Source organism: Sclerotinia sclerotiorum, genomic scaffold (genome assembly GCF_000146945.2).
Source record: "Sclerotinia sclerotiorum 1980 UF-70 scaffold_17 genomic scaffold, whole genome shotgun sequence".
NCBI classification, from domain to species: Eukaryota; Fungi; Ascomycota; class Leotiomycetes; order Helotiales; family Sclerotiniaceae; genus Sclerotinia; species Sclerotinia sclerotiorum.
The window spans coordinates 1-17,160 of NW_001820819.1; the positions used below are offsets into that span (position 1 = coordinate 1).

Here is a 17,160-nt window from a genome sequence, read left to right on the forward strand (position 1 = left end):
GAATTTAAGGAATTGCAAAAAGATTATATAATAACGGTTGAGGGGGGGAGAAAATTTATATTAAAATCAAAAATATAAATTTTTTGAGGGGAATTATTTATGAGGGGGGTTTTTTTGGATTTTGATATGATAAATAATACATAGAAAAGATTTATTTTAGTCATAGAAATATCTAATAATATTAAATATAATTTTTATAAAAAAAATTTAATAACAGATAATTTATAAAGATATTATTTAAATAAATCTAATTTTAAATTTTTTTTAATGTATATATTCTTTAATATATAATGAACATAAATATACATTTTCAATTGAATATATTTATTTCAAAATATTAATTTTGATTTTTATAAAAATAGTAAATTGCTTATTTTGGTTGTAAATTTTGAAAATGGCTGATAGGAGTTGGTATGGACTGTAAAGAATAGAAGAAAATTAAAATAAGTTTTGTTTTAAAAATAATTATTTATTTTAATTATAATAATAATTATAATAAATCCTGTTCTTTTATACTGAACTATTTTTTTTTAAAAATATTTATATTTATATTTAATAAAAAAAAATACATTAAGCTTATATTAAAATTAAAATAATAGTTTTATATTTTTACATAATATTGAATTCCTTATAAACTAATTTAATATATTTATTATCATTTTTATTGTCAATTTGCCAACATCAAAACCTTATTGTATACAAGGTTTTCCCGATATAGATCAAAGAAATAAGAAACTTGTTTAAGTGAAGCTCGATCCTAGCAATCTGATTGGTCTAAAATACCCCAGCAAAAAATCTGAAAAAAACCTCGGCGCAGCCCAATCTTACAGCCTCAAACACATCTAACTTTAGAGCTTTTTTCAACTCAACTCAACCATTCAATCCAATTCATAATAATAATAATAATAATAATAATAATTATTATTATTATTATTATTTTTATTTAAATAGATTTCTTTAATTTTCAATATTTAAAAAACAAGCCGATATTCTGTCTACTCCCTAATATATATTTAAGATTTAAATTTATTATAAACGCTTTAAAACTTAAATATTTATTAGTCTTTCTCGAAAAGCCAGGGGTAGTATTGAAATATAATAATTGTTGAGTTATTAAAGTTTAAAATTTGTATAATGAATTTTTTTCGGAGTGGCCGGAATTAAGAGTAGTCGGAAAATGGGGTACTAGACTTATTTAAAATCAATTAAATAAATCCCTAATCTTTAATTGAAAAGAATATTTGAATTTTATATTAAAGAAAATTGGAATTATTTATTTTCAATATGAAATTCAAAAAGTATAAATAAATAGTTATATTTATTTATGCTCTATTATTATTAATAACGAAATAATTAGTATAATTAGATATTAATAAATAATAGAAAATTTAACCTATTTAATAATGTATATCAAATCTAATATCTTTTTTATATTAAAAAGATTATTATAATATAAATCTAGTACTCCATTTTTGGGCCAACTCTCTTTTAGACCATCTTTTTATACCAAAATGATGATTTTTATCTATTAATAATTCAATAATTAATGAATTAAATCAATTGAAATTTGAATCATATAATTATTATATAATTATTAATAGGTATTGAGAATTTCAGATTTTTTAAAATTTTATTGACTCAGATATTGATAATTTAAATTTATATTTTCAATTTGTACTTATAAGATTTATATATAAAGTTGAAAAATATTAAAACTTGAAATAACTTTTCTACAAAGATTAAAAATCATAATGATTTAAAGAAAAGGATTTCTATAAATTATTTTTAGTAATTTTTGTTGAAAAGTTATTGAAGGTTTTCAAGATCTTTTAATTTTGTATATAAACTTTATATAAATCGAAAATTAATAATTTTAAAATCATAAACCTCGATAAAATCAATTACAAAAATCTGAAATTTTCAGAATTGATATATAACTATAGAATGAATTTATTATTTAGATTTTATTGAATTCTATTAATTGATTTTAAAGTTATTAACAATCGAAAATGATGATTTTTGGTATAAAAAAATGACCTAAAATGAGAGTGGCTCAACAGTAAGATACTAGATTTATAACTAAACAAAAATCCTATTTCGAGAAAAATATTATATTATTAATTGATATTATAAAGATTTTAATTAATATTGATCAATTGAATAATAAATATAAAAATTTTCTTTTCAAAGAAATATTTATATTTAATAAAGATGGAATATTATAATTCAATATTATGATTTGATAAAAAACAAAAATCAATAATATTATTAAATATCGAATCTGAATATATTTCAATCATTTTATTTACAAACCAAAAAATAATTGATTCAAATTTTTAAGAATTTAAGAAAATCAAATTATTTTATTAAAGAAAAAAAAAGTTAGATTAATTTTCAATAAAAATCAAGAAATACTAGTTTTGATTAGAAATTTTTATTTATATAAATAATTGAAATATGTTAATATATATTATTATTTTATTAAGAATTTCATCAAAAAAAGAAAAATAATAATTATTTATATAAATATTTCAAATTTAATCATAAATAGAATAATAAAATTGTTAATAAAAATGATATTCAAATATTTCAAAAATATATTGAAATTAATAGATTTTAAGATAATTAATCTCTTTGATTAAACCAGGGGCCTGCGCCCCCCGGACCCCTGGCTTTTTGAGAAAGTCTAATATAAATTTAATCTTTTTTTTAAATTTAAATTTAAATCTTAAATATATATTAGAGCGCGGACGAAATATCGGCTTATTTTGAATATTAAAAAATTAATTATAGTAGAATATATAAAACTAAATAAGTTATTAGATGAATTATTGAATGAAAATATTAATTAAATTTTATTATTATTATTATAAGGTGAATAAGTTAAATTGAATTAAATGAGTTGAGTTGAATTGAATGAATTGAATTGAATTGAATGAATTAAATTGAATTGAATAAGTTGAATCGAATTGAAAAAACCTCTAAATCAGATATTTCTAAAACTGTAAGATTAGGTTACACCAAGGTTTTTTTTCCAAATATTCTGCTGGGGTATTTCAGATCAATTAGATTACTAAAATCGAGTTTTATTTAAACGAGTTTTTATTTTCTTTAATTCATATCAAATAAACCTTGTATATAACAAGATTTTAATGTTGACAAATCAATAATAATAATTCTAATAAAAAAATATTAAAAGTAATTATAATCGTTATATTATGTTAAAAGGAATGATCTCACACAGGGAATAGTGGGAAGCTGATAGGGCAGAACTGAGGTAATATTGGTCTAGTAGGTTAATCTCTCTTCTAAGTTCTACGGAAGTGCGAAGCTCTCTTACAGAGAGCTTTGTAACGATACTATACTGGAGGCAGCGGCTGCCTAAGGTTTCGTCTGGTTGGTAGTTGTGGGTTAAGGCTTTATCACTGGTCTTCACTTGGAAGTGAAGTCGTTACTAGATCAAGTAGAATGTAGGTAAACTAATTGATAACTAAGTTGAGCACGAAGCTCCTTAACTACGAGACTAAATGAATGTTTATATACCCTATATCATCTTTTGAGGACCCTTGGGACCCTAAGGTCCAAAAGGTCCTCGAGGTCACGTGAATTAATGAATCGTGACAAGCTTCTCAATCTAGTCCTAATAGGACTAGTGCCCTGTGCACGTGCTACGCAGGAACCATTCACTTTAACATATTATATAATTTATAATTATATAATATAGACTTTTTAATCAAAATATATAAAAAAAAGTTTTTATATAAAATTAATCTTATATATTTAAATAACTATTAATAATAAAGTTATTTTTATAATGTAACGTATGGGGAACTCGGACACTTTTTGCCCATCGCCAACTTGAAACCCTAATAACTTTTATTATGTATACCCAATCACCTTTTACATTTGCTTAGATTGAAGAGAAGCTTTAATAGGCTATAGTTGCACTTCAATTAAAAGAATTTAAATCAATTAGAAAGGCTGCAGAGCATTTTGAAGTCCCTAAGTCCACTCTAACCGATAAGCTGGCTGGGAAGAAAACATATTCCCAAACCCACGAAATGGCTCAAATTCTTTCAAACACAGAAGAAAATACTCTTATACAATAGATTTCATGACTCACGATCACTAGATTCCCTGCTACACCTATATTAGTAAAGGAAATGGCTGACGAAATTCGTTTTCAACATATTCAGATTGCATTATCTCGAATTCCTACCTCGATAGAAATTCCACCTATAAACCACGAATGGATCTATAGATTCCAAAAACGACATCCAGAACTTAAAATATGCTATTCATATCAATTAAAGTCTAATTAGGTTAAAGAGGCAACTTTAGAGAATATTCAGACTTGATTTGATATGTTTTGTATATATCTTATTAAACGAAAGTATGAATTAGATAATATATATAATATAGACAAAATCGGATTTGGAGTTAGAAGTACTCAAAGTATATGTATTATAATCGATTCTACTTAGAAATTGAATTGAAAAGTTATAGCTGATAAACAAGAATGGATAACTATATTTGAATGTATTAATACAATTAGAAAGGCTTTATTATCTATAATCATTTTCAAAGCTCAAAATACGAATTCTGTATGGATTCTAAAGGATATATCTCAAAGCTAGCAGTTCTCTATTAGTACGAATGAATGGACCTCAAATAATCATGGATTAGAATGGTTAAAAAGGGTTTTCGAACCAGAATCCAAGAAAGTGTCAGATGACCAACCTCGACTTTTGATTATGGATAATTATTCAAATCATATTATAAATAGCTTTATTATTTTCTATATAAAGAAAAATATCAATTTACTTATATTACCTCTTTATTGCTTCTATTTGCTTCAATTATTTAATATTGCAATATATAGACTAATGAAACGATATTATGTTTTGAAGATCGATCGATATTCTCGAGCTAGTGTAAAGTGAATTCAAAAAGCTAAATGAGTAGAACTCTTTCAAAATATTAGAAAAAAAATATTGCATTCTTTTAATATTAAAGCTGATTGGAAAGAAATTGGTTTAATACCTTTTGCCCTATGAAAAGTATTTGATATATTACTATTTAACTTCTCCCAGCAACTTTCTACTCCATAAATGAGAACCCCCAATCAAGACCTAGACTTATCTATACTTAGAAATTCTTCTTTAGATAGGATAGAATTAATACAAGCAAATCAGATCTTTAATACAATTTTAGCAAGTAGTGGTTCTCTTGTATCATCAATTCATCGATATGTCAAGAGAATGACTAGGCTTGTAGAATCTCAAAATGCTGAGATAGCCTTACTTCGGAAACAGCTCGCTGATGCTCAGGAAGTAATTGAGACTCGAAAAAAGAAAACTAAAAGTAAAAGAGTCAAATTACAAGGTCAATTTGTCTTTAGTACTAAGGAAATACTGAAAATAGTATATAAGGTGGAGGAAAAACCTAAGGAGAAAAAGCTATAAGGACGACTATGCAAGCGCCCAATTGAAGAATCAGAAGAAGAGATTGAAGAAGAAGAGCTAGAGAATAGTTCAAATGATTCAGAATTGGAATTGGAGGATTGTGTGGCTCGTAGAACAAGATCGCGTGTAGAATAATTGAAAAAGTGTCCGAGTTCCCCATATGTCCGAGTTCCCCATACATTACGTTATTTAAAATTTTAATATTAAAAAAATAATTAGTAATCAATTGTTGAATTATTATTTTAGTATTTATCAAATATTGATTTACTTAAATCTTTATATAAAAAATATTAGTTGGATTGTGACGCCTCACACCTCCGGGTCACGTGGCATGCCCCGTTTGTATTTAATCATAGGAAAACTCTCTACTCTTGTTTTCCTTCTTCTTTTCTCCTTAGCTTAGTATTTTCTAATACAAGTGTTACGTCCAAAACGATTAGTATGTCACATGACCATAAAACATGTGATGGAACGGTGAGGAACGAACGTTCCTAGGAACAACCAGGAACGCTCGTTCCCAGGAACGACGATTCCTAGTTAACCATAGGCACGAAGGACTATATAATCAAGATGGATTTCTTTTGTATAGAGCTTCGTGCTCAAGATCAATCATTTAGTATACTCTACTATTAGTTACGAATTGCATATCATTATTGTCATTACTTCAAGTCCCTGCTTGACGCCTAGTTATAAACCTACTTCGAGAGCCTAGAGCACTTCCACGTGATCTAGACGGCAAACCTCGTAACAACAAGATACTTTACCCAGTATTCTTGAGTGTGACATGGATAATAAGATAATAATTAATAATTATTTCTATAAATTAATTTATATATAATTAGTTACAATAAAAATATTTGAGAAAAAAAGTTTAATTTATTTTTAATTACACTTGTTAAAAAGTTATTTCAATTTTTAAAGATTTTCAAGTTTATATATAAATTCTATACAAATTAAAAATTATAATTTCAATCTTAAAGTAGAGTACTAGACTTATAGTAAGGAAGTCGATTATTTATGATATATTTGTTACAAGCTCGCTTTATCGTGCCACAGCTCGGTTGGAAATTTATATTATTAATACAAAGCTGAAATCATGCTTTCTCTGTCCTCTCTTCTACTACGTACTCTTGAAAAGTCTATTCTTCTCGTCTGTCACTATCGGCCGCCACCATCCCACTCACACGCCATTCAGCCTGTATCTACCTATACGGCTAAAACAGGTTTTCCTGTGCCATATTCCAGATCGAAAACTGGCATTGAAGTCAAAGGTGTCTGTAAGCCCAATTGAGACGGACAAGTAGGCTGATTATTTGTTTTCAAATCCAGTTTGCATTCTTCATCCTTTCCGTATGTACAAGCACTCGTCGCAATGTTCCACAGTCCATAATTTTGTGCGACCCAATTCGGTCCTGTATTTATACAGTTTGATATATAGTTCATTGAGTTCGCCGCCGAGAATGGAAGTTTTTTATCTGGAGATGTAATCAAATCCGCGCACGCTGACATGGGCTGGATGATATATGTAGCAGATATGGCCCGCCCTCTTCAGGTTTCTTTGTAGCAGATTGTCCAGCATAGAGATAATTTCCAAGCATCATAAGAGATATCATGTGCGCCACCTGACTGGTCGATATGAAGCAAGTTGACGGAGCGGCCAGCATACGATACCTGCAAGCATATGCTGGCGCCACAATCCGGGAAAGTGGGCCAGTACGCAACACGGTTAGTGTTGATCATGCAACCAAGAACGCCGATTGAGCTGGAGAATTGCTGATGAGGAGTTATGGAAACCGGGGTCCTCACTGATGGGTCTGCTGCCGCAACAAAATCTGGGGCTGAGAGGGCAAGTGCCGATGCAGCGCTAGCAAGAGCGAGAAGAGAGGTGAAATGTTTTTGCATTTTAAAGAATCGATTGAAGTGTTGTTTGCTAAAAGATTTTAGGAAGACAATTGTAACTATTGTATATTTGAGAGGTGAAATTGTGTATTCAGAAAGAGTGACTATGAAGAAAGAAACAGGCAACAAAGGAAAAGAATGGTAACGTTTGAGGTAGCAAGAAGTAGACACGACAACTGCAGAGGGTGTATTTCCAATGATAGACGAGAAGAGTAAAAACGAAGGTTTAAGTAGGTAATGGGCCTACACCTGTGTCTTCAATACACTGCGCGTGAAGGATAACTTCTAAGAAGGGTATAAATCCATCGATGGGAGAAAAACAAGCTGTTTCACTTCCTTCACGTCAGGTCAATTGTCATCATAGGGTTGGCAGGTACAGGAAATTGCGACAGATAGAAACAACCTTGTTGTGAAGTGGTTCGGAAATTGGTAAGGGGAGAGAGCTCGCAGCGGATTGATCAGTAGATCCAAGCTCCTGGGTAAAAAGATCGTGTAGAATGTCCTGGCTGAACTTGATATAGTTTTTTTCGATTCTGGTGCGTACCATCATTGATCTTGGCAATGTATGTACTAACGTGCTTAACATAATCCAAGCTCCTTAATGCCCTCCCCGAATTTTCAACGCTCATTGAAGTTCTCAATGAACTCGCGATTGACATTCAAGGTTACAGGAGGGCGTGAGATAGGTTAAGGATCCTAATAGGATGATTGGGATTCAAGGTGCGTTACCCTAATTTTGTCAGCTCATTGAGGATGAGGCTTAGCGAAGGATGAACAGAACAAAAGCAGCTCGAGACAGACTATTTATAGTTAATTACTAACCTCAACTCAATACCATGTTTAATCAAAAAACTCAAATTGGTATTAAGGGAGCGTAAGACAAGTCTTGATACATCTATAGGAAGCATCACGCTTGTCTTGATGACATAATCACCATGTCAAATTCAATAGCTTGAAGCTTTTACCGAAGAAGTTCCCGGGCTCCTTCTCCGCGACAATGAATTATCCATCAGCTACACACTACAATGCATGTGGATCAGATGTGTTCAATAGAACGCTTGTACAAGAATCGAGAAGAAGAGTAACAACAAAACGTAACATTGACGGTAGCTTCTGGGCCCGAACGACCAAGAGCTTTCTGATCTTTCTCGTTGTATTAAATTTATGCAGTTGAGGTATAATTTACAGTCAAGATCATGACTTCGTTTGTCTACAAAAGCATTCTTCTCGGGTCCTCTATGTACTCCTTCACCTTAACGAGGAACTGGACGGCCTCTCTTCCATCGAGGAGACGATGGTCATAGGTCAAGGCTAGGTACATCATAGGACGAATGACAATTTGGCCATTAACGACAACGGGCTTATCCTTGATAGCATGTAGACCCAAAACCGCAGTTTGTGGAAGATTGATGATTGGTGTACCCATCAATGAACCAAACACACCACCGTTGCTAATAGTGAAAGTGCCACCAGCCATGTCTTCAATTGTGAGTTTGTTGTCACGAGCCTGTGAATCAGTAAGTAAGAAGCGAGTTAAATATGCTACAGAAAAAAATTACCTTCTTGCCTAAATCAGCAATAGTCTTTTCGATACCGACAAGGTCCATGGCCTCAGTGTTGCGAACAACAGGAGTAACCAAGCCCTTCTCGGTGGCAACGGCGACGCTGATATCGACATAATCCCTGTAAACGATGGTGTCACCCCCGTTCGGACCCTCAATGGATGCGTTCACAGCAGGAATGTCTCGCATAGCAAGCACAGATGCACGAGAAAAGGCACTCATGAACCCAAGTTTGACGCCCGTCTTCTTGAGAACCTCATCCTTGTAGAGCTTTCTAAATTCCATCAAAGATGACATGTCAACCTCGTTGAAAGTTGTAAGAGATGCCGCGGTATTTTGCGATTGCTTCAAACGTTCGGCAATACGTAGTCGCATCCGATTCATCTTGACCTAATAATATTGTTAGCCGGAAAAATTGTGTACAGGACTGGTGATGATCCATACGCGACGCTCCTCCCGGTTGCCCAACGTAGGTGCGGAACTACTGGATGATGATTCTTGCTTCTTGGACTCCGATGGTTTGGGCTTGGGAGTCTCCTTTGGCTCTGCTTTCTTCTCCGGAGGTGGGGAAGAGCTGGATTGCTCTTTGGGTTTCGGCTCCTCCTTCGATGGCTCAGGATCCGATGATGTTGATTGGTCTTTCGATGCTGGCTCTTTGGGTTCCGAAGAGGCCTTTTCTTTATTACCACCCTCTGGAGCACCGCCAAGTTCAAGACGGACCAAATCTTGACCAACTGTAACTGTATCTTCTTCGTTCGCCAAGAATTCCTTTATTGTGCCAGCTTCAGGAGCATTGACGGCAACATCGATCTACATATTTCCTTATCAGCTATGGATTCTAGAGCAAGTTGGAATATACGGACTTTATCCGTCTCAATTGTAGCGATTTCCTCATCCTGCTCAACATAATCACCGATCTGTTTTGACCATTGCTTCAAAGTCCCCTCAGAGATAGACTCTGCCATCTCTGGTACTTTGACAACCTTGTCGGCATAATTGCGAAATTGCTGGATAACTGGAAGAGGATATCTCAATTGCGGTGCCGCCGAACGTTGAGCTCGCAAAAATCGCGAGGCTGTTAAGACCCTCCTGGTAAGCATTTTGAAAGGAGAGAAAACTTCACGAGGTTATGTTCCGTGAGAGGAGATGAGGATTTGAGAGAGATCCGAAGAACTGTCTGAGAACCGTAGGAAGAGAAATAAAAACCTATTCCCAAGCTCAACAAACGCGCATGCGAAAAGAAATAGGTAAAAGATAAGATTTGCTAATTATTACTGTATGATGTCTTTTCCGGGTTCGCGAGTTTTGAAGCGATGTCCCGACATTCGTACCCGCAGACGCCCGCACAATATTCCCACGCCTAATTATCTAATAGCTCGTAACTCCAACAATCAACCTCCACTCCACCTTACTGAATATTCATTCCGCGACCACCAACCACCAACCACAGTTTAGACGTTTCCGATAAGTAGCGTCAGTCTGTCGATAAAGTATTTGGGTGGTCGGGAAAGTATACTACCCTTTTGTCATTACCCATCTATTTTAAGTCTCAGCGGAGAACAGATTAGATTTGGTTCATAATGTCTACCAAGGCTACAGTATCGTGGGTGTCAACTCTCCATCATAGACAGGCCATCCGTACTAAACCTCCTTTCAGGTCGCTCTATCGACGCTCCCTAAAGCTTTCGTTAGACTGGTGTGTACATCGATATCTCTGGAGAGGTCAAGCATTGTACATCAGATCATTATTTGAGGCGCAGAAGAACGTCCGCGACCCAAGATTACAGAGGGCAAGTTGCTTAATTGGCACAATGAGCGATGCATGGACTAATTTGGTGGTTCGCAGGCATTGTTTAAAGAGACAGAAGATTTACTCGAGAAGTGGAAGCACCCGGATCCATACCGCCCACCTACTGCACCTGGAGGTAAGTCTCCTCTGGACTGGTTGGAGACACATTCTATACTCACAATGTTATCTTTCAAGGATCGAAATACGAACGAAACCTTCCAGCACCAATTCTCGACCGTAAGTTAAATTATTTACCGAATGCCAAAATGGCCGCGTTAACATTTCATAGCTCCGCCAAAGATGGTCTTGTAAGTTTCTGAGCAACGCATGGAGATAGGAGATAGATGGCTACATGGTGGACTTTTAGTCTTTGGGAGAAACGAGAAATTGTACATAGCACCAGGAAATTGGAAGACATTTTCGGTGCACTTTAGATATGCCTTTAGAATACATGACCGTGACCTCGTCGAGTGACTTTTCATGCAGGCCGACCAGGCTTTTGAGGAAAATAGGCACGATCTGAAAAGCCCGTGAAATCGCGTTTGTTGTGCAAAATTGGGGGAAAAAGAAAACCTTCCCAAAAAACCAATGGGAGTTACAATCAAATTGCAAGGTTGGAAGTCGAACGTTGGAACAGAAGTCAAGACGGCGAAGCTCTTCCATATTCTCGGGAAATTCAAAACAAACAGACGCGTCCCGCGTTTTAGATCCCCACGTTCGAACCCCATATTTTATTGCACGAGTGAAGAACGAAGTAAAGTATTTTGGAAGCTTATGAAGAATGATCATTCGGATTTCATTCATAAGATTGATTCAGAAAGCAATCCTAATCCATTGCCATGGATTTTAATGTACAACCGGAACGCGAAAAAAGTAACCATAAACCCAAACCCATACGACACCCCATTATCATAAAAGCAGACCATCTCAAGCCGACAACCCAGAAACGAAAATCTATAGCTCTTGACTGGCAGGCTTTCCACCGGCACCCTTGGTAGCAGTCTTCTTTGGAAGAAGGTCTAGAATAATGTTAAAAATCGTCATTTAGCAAACAGCGTTTGGGAAAACCTACTTTGATGAATGTTTGGCAAAACACCACCTTGTGCAATTGTAACATGTCCCAAAAGCTTGTTCAACTCCTCATCGTTTCTGATGGCGAGTTGGAGATGACGTGGGATGATACGGGTCTTCTTGTTATCGCGGGCAGCGTTACCAGCCAACTCAAGGATTTCAGCCGCGAGATACTCGAGAACTGCGGCAAGATAGACAGGGGCACCTGGTAAAGACGCGTCAGAAATGAAAAAGCAGAATGTTTTGAATGCATGACTCACCAGCACCAACACGTTGAGCGTAGTTACCCTTTCTGAGAAGACGATGGACACGACCAACTGGGAATGCGAGACCAGCCTTGGAAGAACGGCTGGAGGGATGAAAATTAGCATCGAAGATTTAGGATTGAGAACACATTGCGAAAAAGAATTCTTGATAAGAGTGAAAAGCCGAATTGGAAGTCGTAAAAGGGTGAGTGAAAGGAGGGAATTGCTACTCACGATTGTGCGTTCTTTGTTGCGCCTGCCTTTCCACCAGCTGACTTTCCTCCGGTCATGATGAAGATGGTATAAAATTAAAAAGTAGGTTGAAGTTGATGAATTGATTCAATGAAGAATTTTGGAGTAACTTGTGTCGAAAGTTTTGCGTGGATGGAAAATGAATTTGTTGATGATGGGAAGTTGAAAGGGCGCCGGTAATTTATCAACACAGCTTGTGATTTCACTACTGCATAAGTTCTTTGCTATAGAGAACTAAACCATTTTTGGCACTACCCGCTGTCCAATCATATAATTCACTTGTGGTCCCACATCAATTTGGTATCCAATCATATAATTTATTTTTTAGTCCCACCATGAATTTGGTGTACCACTTGGCGCTAGTGTACACGAAGTGATTAGCAAGTCTTCCTTTTACTTAAACCGATCTCTTTCCCTTCAATCCATTCAACCTCGAATAATTTCAAACAACAAAACAAACTGACGTCTATCTGCACACTTACATCAACTTCAACTCCCACCTTATATCTTTCAATCCACCAAATCACATTTTATATTCAAAATGCCACCAAAGGGAGTTGCAAGCAAAGCCCCAGCTGCCACTAAGGTACTTTTACTCTAATTGAGCTCAAAATGAATGTTTCTAACTTTTTGAAACACAGGCACCTGCATCCGCATCAAAGGCTCCAGCTAAGTCAGATGCTGGAAAGAAAACCACCGCCGGCGAGGGAAAGCCACGCAAGAAGAAGGGACGCAAGGAGACTTACTCTTCATACATCTACAAGGGTACGAACTCATTCGCGCTTTCTGATCGCGTTTTCAACAATAACGTGTCGCATTTACAAAATACACAAGCACTAACATTTTTCTTTCATCAATAGTTCTCAAGCAAGTCCACCCAGATACTGGTATTTCCAACCGCGCCATGTCTATCTTGAACTCCTTCGTCAACGATATCTTCGAGCGCGTCGCTACCGAGGCCTCCAAGCTCGCAGCTTACAATAAGAAGAGCACCATCTCATCAAGAGAGATCCAAACCTCGTATGTCCAATCCAATTCCATCGCGATTTTTTCATTTCTAACAAATTTCACAGCGTTCGTCTCATTCTTCCCGGTGAACTTGCAAAGCACGCCGTTTCTGAGGGTACCAAGGCTGTCACCAAGTACTCTTCATCCACGAAATAAGTTGTCTTTTCTTTGGGGTTTTAGGGGAATATCGGATATGCTTGAGCTCTGGGTCATCTGACAGATGATGGCTGTTGTTGTTCGAGGGCCTTGGGGTTTTCTTTTTAATGCGTTATGGATGGTCTGATTTTTATGGGGGCAAATGTCTTCACGGTCTGTTTTCGGGGTACGTGGCTGTACAATAAACAAACGTCTTCACATCAGAATAGGGAATTAGAAGACGAAATTCAAACATGAACTTAATCCACCATTCCCACCCGCTTCAATAAAACGCGACAGATGTACAGTTTCTACTAAAGAGTTTTGATGCAATGGAAATCGCCTCGTACGAAACTGAAATTTGCCACCAGTCGCTCTTTATTAATTCATCAAAGCTAAAATTCGCCTCGGACGCGCTTTAAGCTTCTGAGGTAAAATACACGCCCAGCTATTTTCGGAATCCACTTTTGGTAGTTTCGCGATCTTTATCCCAGACCGGCTTTAGTCGTTTTTACAACGTGAGAAACTGGCTGAAGAATGCCCTTATTATCAAGAGCACCAAGAGCGGTGCCAGCACTCCAGCCCATCTTCTCCAGCATCGCTCTTCCTTTGTTCCCGATGCCCAGCTCAGGAGCCGAGGCACCAACTATATCACCGTCACGATAACTCGCTGCACCGAAACCTCCACCGGAGCCACCGCCACCACCAGCTCGACCACCACGCCTGGACCCGTTACCTGATCTTCTCCCTACATCATTACGAGGAAGGAAGCGCCGTGAAAGTTTCGATGCTGCAGCCTCGTAGGCACGCTCTCCATAAGTGATTGTTCTTGAAGTGCGGTACAAGATAGGATAACGCTTATTGCCCAAGCCGGCTGATTTGGACTTTAATTTGAAGACATTGGCGATCTCGTGAACGAATTTACGATCGGCTTTGTCCATTGCAGGAAGAGAAAGCCTGGAATATGTTAGCATGTAGATTATGAGAAATGGAAAGGATACTGACGTTGTATTATCACCCTTCAAGAACTCCTTGATTTCTTCATTGACATCATCAATACTCATTCCTTCCTTGTACTTTGCCTTCATATCGGGCTTGCCATGTTTGCCAGTCAGTAATCCTTGTGCACGTAATATTTCACGTTCCTGCTTTCTCTCCTTCTTCTTGGCACGATCATTGTCCCATGCTGATTGCATTGAGGCCTCGAGCTCTGAATCGGAGATGTCATCAAGAATCAATTTGCCTTTGCGACCTTTAGGCTTCTTTTTGAGACTCGGCCGATCAAAGTCCATTACATCAAATCCATCATAAGCATCTGCCAATGGAGCTGCGGGCGGAAATTCACCTTGGCGACGGCGTCTTTCCTTTCTACCTCTTCTGCCTGACAGTATGAATTCATTGAGATCAAGTGTGGGAGCTTCGATTTCTTCATCCTCATGAACTTCATCATCGAACAGTAGGATTTCATCTCCGCCCATACCCAGCTCCTCCTGCTTAGCTATCAGCCTCGCAATCTGCTCGTCGTTCATTTTGTCGATCCTCCTCTGAACTAGATCCTGCTCGTCATCATGATCGTCATCACCCTCATCACCAATATCACCGGAATCGTCACTGTCTTCATCTCCATTACTGTCAAACTCGGCGATCAACTTCTCTTCAGCTTCAAATGCTTCGATGAGCGGGAGCGCGTCGGAGTCTTGCAAAACATGCAGTGGAACCCACCTGGCTTCGTCTACATCCTGATGTTCCCAGACAATCAAGTACTGCAAACCGCCAACACGACGCCTTTTGGACAAAACAGTCTGGACTTTGCCTCGAGCCTCATCTGACGTACTTAGATCATCGAGGTCCTGTAACTCCGTCCGACTCCATCCGTGCCGTTCATTTTGGTCAGAATCTTGAGTTTCTTCTGCAGAAGAGTCATCTTGCCAAGCAGCGTCTTCATCACCCCCTAACTCCCGTCTGTTGAAAGCCTGGTCGACATCATCCATGCTGTGTTGCTGGTCCATGTTTGCGATGTAATCTGCAATCATGGCATCTTCTTCATCACTATCATTGGCCCTTCCAGTTGCTCGCTGACCTCGTCTAGCGCGACCCTGATGGCGACCTTTATTCTGACGCTTGGGTAGAATTGCTTCAAAGTTAGGAGAAGGCGGATTGGCCCACTGATGTGGCATTGCCCCCAGAAACGTCTCTTTGTTTAAAGCCTCTGCTAGCTCGGGCGGAATGGATTCTAAGGATGCCTCTTTTTCATCCAATGTTTCTTCTAGTAGTTTATGTTGCTCAAGAAGTTTGTCTTCCACCATCTTAATCCTAGCATCTATTGGGTCCGCATATGCTGGGAGATCGTGTTTGAGTCTGACATCCCTTTTCCCTGATTGACTACGCCCGTGAAAGAGTATGACTTCTTCGCTCGAGTCTGACCTAGCGGGTGAGATTGAACGTAAACGAGGAGGTGCAAGACTAGTTTCAACGGGCTTGCTGCCATTGGTATCTATCATGAACAACGAAGATGATGCAGCCATAGGTTTTCCCTGATCTGCCATTCGTACATCCTGAGCCAAGATTTCTTCAGATGGTTCTGCAGACTCCAAGGTCATTCCAGCCAATGCTTCCTCAGAATCTTGGATGAGATCGGTTGGTTTGAACTCTCCAGCACTGACAAAGCTCACTTTTGTATCCCTCAACCTTTGATCAGAGTTCCAGAATGAATGATGACGTTCCGTGTTGCGTGCTTCCTCTTGAAGTGTGAAGCCTGCGATATGTCGATCTTGTTAGTCTCTACCGACATGCTGCTGCGGAAGCAAATGCATTAGTTGCACGAGGAATATGTGAACATTACCAGTATGAGGCCTCTGCGGAACATATGCGCCAGCGAATGGTATAAAAGAGGTTCCAGGATTGGGAGTTCCGCGGCCACCTCTAGGTGAGCTGAAATTGCCCCTTCCACGAGTGCCACCTCGTTTGTTTCGTGGCATAGCTTGTGCTTTACGATGAAATCGAGAAAGATTCACAGTTTGAGGGTGAGAATTCGATGGTCAAATGCATAGGATCAAGCATCAGAGTTGGGTACTGCCAAAATAGAGAAGATGTGGAAGATTTGGCATGTAATTGTATCCGTTTGGTGGGTGTGATACAAGTAGATACCTACCTAACCAAATAAATTACTATTACAGTCAGTTAATTATTACAAGGTACGTGCGGGCATTTTTAACCAAGGCCAAGCAAGGAGTCAGTGTGCTTAGCGTAAAAGGGATTCTTATCGATAACAAAGAGGAATTACCAGGGCGGAGACGGATCACGTATCAGCGAATAAGTCATCATTGAATTGGATTGATTGACATCCATGAAAGGTAGAATTAATGAAGAACTGATCAATAATAATATATCCTCTACCACCTAGTAAATCTCTATGGAATATTACATGATGTGATTGACTGAACGATATTATTAACCATATATATATATTTATTCTTCTTTCTCTCCCTCCGCTTTTCCCGTATATGCACTTTCCAAGCGAATGTGACAATCAGACATATCAGACAATCAGCTACTAAACTGAGCTAAGTACCTATCAGCTGCCTCCAGCGCAAGCACTCAACTCACCCATTCAAACTCCCCAACTCCAGACTTTCAAAAACGACAACTTCTTCTGATATATTTCTCAAACTGTGAAGTCTACCTTACCTTTATTGTATCGTCCCGCCACACCCTACCTAATACTCGACAGTCTT

At 37.1% G+C, this 17,160-nt stretch overlaps 7 protein-coding genes across 7 annotated transcripts; 3 read left to right on the forward strand and 4 right to left on the reverse strand.

The window, feature by feature from the left end:
* Positions 1-5,261: 5,261 nt before the first annotated feature.
* SS1G_10955 (hypothetical protein) lies at positions 5,262-5,526 on the forward strand (the record flags this gene model as incomplete). Its single annotated transcript, XM_001587665.1, has 2 exons — positions 5,262-5,333; positions 5,425-5,526. The coding sequence occupies 2 exons, from the start codon at positions 5,262-5,264 to the stop codon at positions 5,524-5,526; spliced, it is 174 nt and encodes a 57-aa protein (XP_001587715.1).
* A 1,487-nt stretch (positions 5,527-7,013) lies between these two features.
* SS1G_10956 (hypothetical protein) lies at positions 7,014-7,367 on the reverse strand (the record flags this gene model as incomplete). The annotated part of the gene is made up of 1 exon (XM_001587666.1): positions 7,014-7,367. One exon carries the CDS (start codon positions 7,365-7,367, stop codon positions 7,014-7,016), a length of 354 nt encoding a protein of 117 aa, XP_001587716.1.
* Positions 7,368-8,574: 1,207 nt separating this feature from the next.
* On the reverse strand, positions 8,575-10,026 carry SS1G_10957 (hypothetical protein; the record flags this gene model as incomplete). Its single annotated transcript, XM_001587667.1, has 4 exons — positions 8,575-8,871; positions 8,924-9,316; positions 9,371-9,736; positions 9,790-10,026. The coding sequence occupies 4 exons, from the start codon at positions 10,024-10,026 to the stop codon at positions 8,575-8,577; spliced, it is 1,293 nt and encodes a 430-aa protein (XP_001587717.1).
* A 480-nt stretch (positions 10,027-10,506) lies between these two features.
* On the forward strand, positions 10,507-11,027 carry SS1G_10958 (hypothetical protein; the record flags this gene model as incomplete). The annotated part of the gene is made up of 5 exons (XM_001587668.1): positions 10,507-10,529; positions 10,619-10,658; positions 10,773-10,851; positions 10,911-10,952; positions 11,005-11,027. 5 exons carry the CDS (start codon positions 10,507-10,509, stop codon positions 11,025-11,027), a joined length of 207 nt encoding a protein of 68 aa, XP_001587718.1.
* Positions 11,028-11,669: 642 nt separating this feature from the next.
* SS1G_10959 (hypothetical protein) lies at positions 11,670-12,321 on the reverse strand (the record flags this gene model as incomplete). Its single annotated transcript, XM_001587669.1, has 4 exons — positions 11,670-11,734; positions 11,788-11,967; positions 12,047-12,135; positions 12,266-12,321. 4 exons carry the CDS (start codon positions 12,319-12,321, stop codon positions 11,670-11,672), a joined length of 390 nt encoding a protein of 129 aa, XP_001587719.1.
* A 503-nt stretch (positions 12,322-12,824) lies between these two features.
* Positions 12,825-13,447, forward strand: SS1G_10960 (histone H2B.1; the record flags this gene model as incomplete). Its single annotated transcript, XM_001587670.1, has 4 exons — positions 12,825-12,869; positions 12,925-13,048; positions 13,144-13,303; positions 13,357-13,447. 4 exons carry the CDS (start codon positions 12,825-12,827, stop codon positions 13,445-13,447), a joined length of 420 nt encoding a protein of 139 aa, XP_001587720.1.
* Positions 13,448-13,911: 464 nt separating this feature from the next.
* SS1G_10961 (hypothetical protein) lies at positions 13,912-16,634 on the reverse strand (the record flags this gene model as incomplete). The annotated part of the gene is made up of 3 exons (XM_001587671.1): positions 13,912-14,383; positions 14,432-16,181; positions 16,625-16,634. The coding sequence occupies 3 exons, from the start codon at positions 16,632-16,634 to the stop codon at positions 13,912-13,914; spliced, it is 2,232 nt and encodes a 743-aa protein (XP_001587721.1).
* Between the last annotated feature and the right edge of the window lie 526 nt (positions 16,635-17,160).